This window comes from Populus alba, chromosome 1 (genome assembly GCF_005239225.2).
Source record: "Populus alba chromosome 1, ASM523922v2, whole genome shotgun sequence".
In the NCBI taxonomy this organism is placed as follows: domain Eukaryota; kingdom Viridiplantae; phylum Streptophyta; class Magnoliopsida; order Malpighiales; family Salicaceae; genus Populus; species Populus alba.
The window spans coordinates 23,756,433-23,764,029 of NC_133284.1; the positions used below are offsets into that span (position 1 = coordinate 23,756,433).

Consider the following 7,597-nt stretch of genomic DNA (forward strand, 5'->3'; position numbering starts at 1 on the left):
CTTAATAAAAAACAAAAAAACAAAAACAAAACATGAAAACCCAACACAAAATATTCAATTTATTTTTTCAGCAAGAGGGCAGCTATTCCAGATATTGAACTTGACTCAACACATGAACTACTACCTGTCGCTTGAAACAGAGGTCTCAATATTTTTTTAATAAATTCCTAACAGTAGTGCTCACAAAAGTATAACAGGTACTGAAATCAAAACCACCATACTGACAAGAAAACCACAATTGGTGAAACCAGAATTTAATTTACAGATCCAAACCAAGATTCATGAGTTTCCACAATTATCATTTTTTTTTAAAGAAAGGAAAAATCAATCAAGCAATTCTCACCACTGCAATCCATGGTCACAACAAAGTACCAACCACAAGACACTCATCTAGCACAAACTCTTTGAGGAACAACTCCAACAATTCAACCAACCCAAAACCCACATCAACTCGACCACTTTATGACTCCACCACCTGAATGGTGAAGAGGAAGTGGTGGAGTGTGGCAACGTGATCAAGTTTGCTAGAAAAACACTAACTGAATCCAATTGTTGTTTGTTCTATGAAGGAACTGGGGGTTTTCATGGAGAGTTTTGAAGGAAAGGAAGTCTTTTTTGATCTGGGTTTAAAGGAAAGATGGAGCTGTACGGGATTTTGGTGCATTTGTAGTCTGCAAGGGATAGATGTTTTGCCAAACAATTAGCAAATTCAGCCATCTGATTCCATGAACCATGTTCCTCACCTCCTAATTTTTCACTCTAGTTAAATTAATGCCGTTTCACCTATCAAAGGGTGTTTACAGCAATTCCAAGAAAAACATCCATAGGAACCCCCGATTAAAAGAAAAACCAATTCGCTTAGCTTCCTTGATGCACATTCAAGTACTCAACATCTTCAAAATATTTTTCTCATTACAACTAGAGATCTGATAAGAAGACTTTCAGTAGAAGTTTGATAACGTTCTGAGTTCTATTAATGCTCCAAGTGAAACACATACTCTGTCAAGCGCTGTAGTTTACTGGAATCCAGTTTCTGCTCTGTTTTAACAGGCTGCTTTTTCACAATTAGCATTCGAGAATCAGGATCCACAACCCAACCTTGCTGTGATACATCTGCATATGATAAAAAGAATCTCATTAGCAGCACAGCATGTACGCAAGCATTAGATACATACAACAATCTAACATATAGTGTGCATGAATGCATTAGAAAGATAGACAGAAAGATGGATGGATAGATAGATAGATAGATAGATAGCTACACGCATACATACATAGAGTCTGGACTGTGTTCAAGTTTATTATGCCAAAAAGCCAGTGGTAAAAGACAAAAGGTCTAACTTTTTATGTCATATCCTATATTAGAGTAATCAAATTCTATTCCTGTTGGAACTACATGATAATCAACTAACTCCTAAACTACTCAGGACAGAAGTTTTGCTTGAAATGTTGTTTCCACAAACTAAAACCATCACCATATATAGGGAAGGGTCATTGTAGCATCGACCATAACCATCAGCGCACTATGAGACTTTAAAATCAACCATAATATCAAGATACCATGAATCATGAATATCCGCACACCTTCCAATAAAGTTCCCAGTTAGATAGTTCGTATAGTGTTTTCAGTTCTTTCCATTCTGAAATAAAACTGCTTTTCTGCTGTACTCGCCCTTTTTGACATTACAAGAGACCCAGAGTTCTGTCATCAAGTGCTAATCTGAAAACCATAACGCCATTGGCTCCCAATCACAGATCTGGAAAAGTTCCCTTTTTTTTAATCATTAACTAAACCCAGAGTTCATCCTTTTCTGCTGTTATCGCCCTTTTTGCCCTTACAAGAGACCCAGAGTTCTTTCATTAAGTGCTAATCTGAAAACCATAAAGCAATTGGCTCCCAATCACAGATCTGGAAAAGTTCATCCTTTTTTTTTCAAACATTAACTAAACCTCCTGTGGAAAAGCTTTCTTGGTTGGGTGCTTGCTTTAAAGACGGTTGGGTCATCCTTCAATATTCCCCTAGTGTTTCTAGACAGAGACTGATTCATGCTTTACAATCATCATCACCAACACAGAACCATGCCACAAATCACACTAGTGTATGGTTGGTGACAACAGAAGATAACTCAACCCGTTACTGTTGAGAGAATTGAGCGCATCTTAGATTCATTTTATTGAACTTTTATTTCGTTTTTATTATTGGGAGTAGTTTTATTCTATGTTGAACTTCATCTTATTTTATTGGATCTTTAGCCCAATTGTTGATTGTGAGTTTACTGAGACTTTTTATATGTAACTTTTTTTCTACATGTTAAGACATCTTTGATAAATAAATAAAAAACTTGCAGATTTCTCCTCCCTTTTCCTTCTCTTCTTCTGCTCCTATTTTTCAATTCAATGTTATCCCGCATCAACTATGGTATCATAGTACATTTTTAGTTGTTCTAACAATCAAGCAATTCTAAACATCCTCTATCCATCTCTGCCATATTGTCTAACTGCCTCTCCAACATTAAATATTCATTGAACCAAGACTGCTTCTCCAACACCCAGCACCATCAACAAACCCAAAATCAGCCACCAGCCACCACCTATCCGCCAAACAATACAACCACCTCCACACCCACCAAATCCACCTCTGCTATATTGTCCAGCCGCCTCTCCAGCATTAAATATTCATTGAACCAAGACTGCTTCTCCAACACACGCCATCAACAAGCCCAAAATCAGCCACCACCTCTCTGCCAAACAATACAACCACCCTCACACCCACCAAACATCTGTTGCCATCAACTTCACTTCACACCACCATCAAAAACATAACTCATTTGAAACAAAGTCCATTAAAGTCAACCATGTATTCTTAATTCAAACCCACCAACGTATCTCTCTTGTAAAGCTAAGCATACCTATATTCTTTAACGTTTTTTTTTACTAAAATATTTTTAAAAGCTAAGTATAACAGAATCAGCCAGTGGTATTTTAATTAAAAAAAAAAATCCAACAAAGTAGCCCTAGTGCCATAACAAGAAAAAGGTCATGGTAAAAAAAAAATCACATCATCATAGCCAAAACACAACCATGACAACACCATAAATCAACAACTTGCATGATCCAATTGATCTATCACTACTATTAAGCATCCTGGTCGGTAAATCACTCAACCCTTTGATTCGTTGATTTTTATTTCTCTGGTATTGCAATTGTTATGGCAGTTTGATATAGATTTAAAGTAGGTTGGGTTTTCGATGATGGCGTGAAAAGAAGTTGATGGAACCGGAGGTTTGCTGATTTGGTGGATATCTGCGTGGGGGCAATTGTATTGTTGGGCAGCAGGGTGCTGGCTGGTGTTGGGTTTGTTGAAGGTTCAATGTTGATGTTGATGTGGGTGTTGGAGAGATATTGTTGGTTTAGTTTTGGGGAGTGTTTGGTTCAATGAATATTTAATGTTAGAGAGGTGGCTGGACAGAATGACAAAGGTGGAAAGAAGGTGTTTAGGGTTGTTTGAATCGTTTGATTGTTAAAACAACCAAAAGCCTTTTCTAATACCAAAATTGATGTGGGACAACATTAAATTGAAGAGGAGAAGAAGAAAGAGGAAAAAAAGAAAATGAGCAAAAGAAAAGAAAGGGAAGAGAGGGGAGAGGAGGAGGCTGCAAGGTTTTCTTAATTCATCAAAGTTATCTAACATGTATAAAAGTTATAAATAGTCTCAATAAAACCTCAATCACAGCCAACAATTAGGCTAAAGGCCAACTAAAATACGATGAAGTTCAACATAGCATAAAATTAAGCCAAATAACAAAAACCTAAATAAAGATTCAATAAAATGGACTAGGATGTGCTCAATTTTTCAACCAAAGAGTGACAGGTTCGGCTATTCTTTGTTGTCTTCAACCATACATGTGGGTGATTTGTAACACGAGACCAATGTCCCACCAATAAATTATGAATAAATCTGCACCTTCCAATTAAGGTCACAGATAGAAAGTTAGTATATAGTTTTCAGTTCTTCCCATTTAGAAATAAAACAACTCTACTGTTGTACTCACCCTTCCTGACATTATAAGAGACCCAAGGTTCTATCACTAAATGCCAATCTAAAAACCATAAAGCCATTGTCTCCCAATCCAAGATTTGGATGGGTTCATCTTCTGTTTTTTCAAACGTTAACTAACCTCCCATGGGGTACTTGCTTTAAAGATAGTTGGGTCCTCCTTCAAAATTCACCAAGTCATTTCTAGTCAAACACTGTTTCATGCTTGTTGACTTTTATTTGGACCAACACTAACAAATGCTTTTAGTTTGGTGTTCATTAATTGTACTAAGAATGTGCAAACCAAATCCCCTAAGTCACTATACATCAAGATTGTGAGTGAGGATGGAGTATCAAAATCTTACAACTTGTCGCATCATCTTCATTCATTCCTAGAAAGAGAGCTGTATCTTGGATGCTTATAGTTGAATAAGCAGAAAGCAAAAGCTGAAACATCCTCTTGGTGTAAACCTCTGCAAACAAAAGTTGTTTACCATGTTATGATACAGACATAAAAAACTATAGCAAATAACCTGGTTGCTAACTTCCAAACTAAGCAAATCCAGTACATCCAAGGACAGTTTTTTACAATGAATTAAAGAAGATGAATATATTTTGAATTCTAGATTGTACCAGTTCCATAGTTTGGCCATGTTATTTCCATTCAAAAGGGGAGTTTGGTTGCAGAAACAATTGTTTCAAAGCTTCCATCTTTTTAAATCGCATCACAAGTATGAGTAATTACTACTTTTACAGTTCCATATTTTTGCATTTGCAAGTGCATACAAATATTTCAATTAAATTTACTAACTTCATAGACTACCTGTGAACACAAACATACCGTGTTTCTAACCATTTAAGAAAAAATGAAAAACAAAGAGCATCCTTTTCTTTCCTCACCTAAACGATAGGAAACCTTTTTTTTTTTTTTTGGTGTCTTCCTAGATAAAATATGCTGAAAAATGAAAGCTCAACAATGTCATCATATGTGATGGAATTGTTTGTTGTACAGCATCTAATGCTAATAAATGCAACTTCTGGAACATGTTACTAATTACATCCGTTTTTTCAATGTTTTCCATCAAAGACAAATCATTATACTAATTTTTTTTTTATCCTGACCCATTAAATTTACAAGTTGTAATCCTTGTGCAACAATTTGCCATCATTGTGCCAGACAAGGACATGAATTGAACACCGCATCAGGCCATCAGCAGATGCTGTATCGAGACACGATACTAGAGTTTCATAATTGTATCTCATAACATTCTTAGTTTGAAATGTTAAGATCATCCTTAGCCGCACCTTTCCAGTTAGGAAACCTGTCCACAGCTAACATGCTGATCCAACAATGTTTAAACTTTTGATCATGCAGATCAAAGTTCATCAATGTACACCAAATAAATGTAAGAACTGAAAGAACATTAAAAGAACATTAAAACATGCAATTGTGGGCTCTGAACAAGCACATTTGCTTCCCCAATACAAGGGTTTTTTTTTTTTTTTTTTTCTATTCTCATGGTGTTTGTTGATGACAAATCCATGATCAATTAAATGAAACTCGCAAGGCCAGTATTGACCACCCCTATTCTCATCATTTCTCCCACAGGTTAATAATTCTCAAGGAACGGCAAGAAACTAAATCAACAACCAAACTCTTATAACATAAGATAATTATTGAGTCAAGACATCACTTGCTATCTATTTTCATGGAATTGCGCAGCAATCTTAAAAACTAAAACGAATCTATCCCTTTCCAATATCAGGCGGCCTAGAACTCTGATACCAATTTGGCTAAGTAAACAAACAATATAAAGAACCAAAAGCTAAACCTTTCATCATAATAGAAAGGTGATCCCGCCCCATAACTAAACTAATGTTAGTTAGTTAGTTAGTTAGTTAGTTCAAATTAGCATTCCTAAAAATTATAATTCAACTACGGAAAACAAAAAACTTGCCTGAGAAAGCAGCAACAAGAGGTTGAATTTGTTGAGACCAATCAAAAGCACGAATAGCCTCATGCACGGCTGCATAGTCACGCGTCCATAACCTCTGACCAATTCCCCAAGCCGCAACAACTTCTGGTTGCCTCTCTTTCACCGCAGCAGGTATGGATTTCCACAGAAATCTTGCGCTGTTACTGTTTTTTTTTTTTTTTAAATCAAATTAATTAATAATTAAACCCTAAATTTCATATCCAAACTAAAAAGAAAAGGAAAGAAAACCATACGTATCATTGACATAAATATGGGCAAGAAGATGAATAGCAAAAGGCCACTCCTCCTCAAACGGAACCCCCTCCATCTCTGCTGCACCCTGTTCAATTTAATTAAGAGTTTATTCTAATTTACAAAATAAGAAAAGCAAAAAAAAAAATGTAAAAATGAAAACCTTGAGCATGAGTTCATCACAGATATCAGCGATCTTTCCGTACGATTTGGAAGCTAAGGCGTCCGTGAGCGGACTGAAATCCATTGCTGCTGCTTCTTCCGAAACCTACAACTACCACTACGGATTTTTTTTTTCCCACTCTTCACGAATATTACTTGAGCGCAAAGAGAGCCATTCTGGTGGGGTGGCTAAAACCCTAAAATTAAATTAAATTATTAAACATAAATTAATTATCATTGCCGGTAAAACATTATTAATTTGAATATTTTTTTTTTTTTTAATTTCATCTTTTCACTTAATTTATTTTAAAAATTATGTTTTATAGTTTTTTTTAATTTTTTTTATTAGATTATATATAAATCTGTTAAATTATATTTTTAATTTTAATATTAATATTAAATTTGTTAAAAATAAATTTTTTTATTTTCTACTATTTTTTTTTTTTTAATTTATCATGATCAAGTCAAAAAAATATTATTTATTGAAATAATATTTTTTTTTAATTTAACTCTTCAACAACATAATTTTTTTTTTCAATTTTTTCCTTTAATTTTAGAGAGTTTAACCTCTCTTTTTTTTCAATTTATATTCTATTGGGTTATATAATAGTCTCATAAAAAAAAAATTCTTCATTTTACTCTTTAATATTATATTGTAGAAAGTAAGAATTTATAATTTTATAATTTTTTTTTATGAATTTATTTTAATTTCATGATAAGTTTTTTTTTTTTTTTTTTGCTTTTTTAGTTTAGGCGTTTTCCATTTAAGGTTCAACAACCTTTTTTTTTTTTGTAATTTAATTTTTTTATTTTATCTTTCAATATTATGTTTATTTTAGAATTGTGTTTTCTTATTATTTTGTTTCAATTTTCTTTCTATTAGTTTATATACCGATCTCATGAAATTATTTTTTTTACCAATTTTAAAATTAGATTTTTTGAAAGTGGGATTTTTTTTTTATAAATTTATCTCGATCTCATAACCTAAATCAATGAAACACTATCTATTAGAATAATGTTTTTGTTTTGCTTTTTTGTTTAGTTTTTTTTTTTCAATTTAATCATTCAACAGCCTAATTTTTTTTTAATTTATTTTTTAAAAAATTTTATTGTTCAATATTAGATTGTTTTGAGAATTGTGCTTTTTAGTTTTTTTTTTTTTTTCTATAGG

The 7,597-nt window shown here is 33.4% G+C and overlaps 1 protein-coding gene across 1 annotated transcript; it reads right to left on the bottom strand.

The window, feature by feature from the left end:
- Window positions 1-837: 837 nt before the first annotated feature.
- LOC118040230 (COP9 signalosome complex subunit 8) lies at window positions 838-6,625 on the bottom strand. The gene is made up of 5 exons (XM_035047121.2): window positions 6,428-6,625; window positions 6,267-6,352; window positions 5,995-6,176; window positions 4,402-4,509; window positions 838-1,113 (listed from the first exon to the last, which is right to left on the bottom strand). The coding sequence occupies exons 1-5, from the start codon at window positions 6,509-6,511 to the stop codon at window positions 974-976; spliced, it is 600 nt and encodes a 199-aa protein (XP_034903012.1). The 5' UTR covers window positions 6,512-6,625; the 3' UTR covers window positions 838-973.
- Window positions 6,626-7,597: the final 972 nt, after the last annotated feature.

Bases quoted from the DNA above. Each gene is read 5' to 3' on its own strand.
- LOC118040230 (XM_035047121.2), bottom strand. From the start codon at position 6,511: ATGGATTTCAGTCCGCTCACGGACGCCTTAGCTTCCAAATCGTACGGA. The intron at 6,353-6,427 runs GTTTTCATTTTT...TAAATTGAACAG, and splicing joins GTGATGAACTCATGCTCAAG to GGTGCAGCAGAGATGGAGGG. The intron at 4,510-5,994 runs GCAAGTTTTTTG...TTTTGTTTGCAG, and splicing joins TCTTGTTGCTGCTTTCTCAG to AGGTTTACACCAAGAGGATG.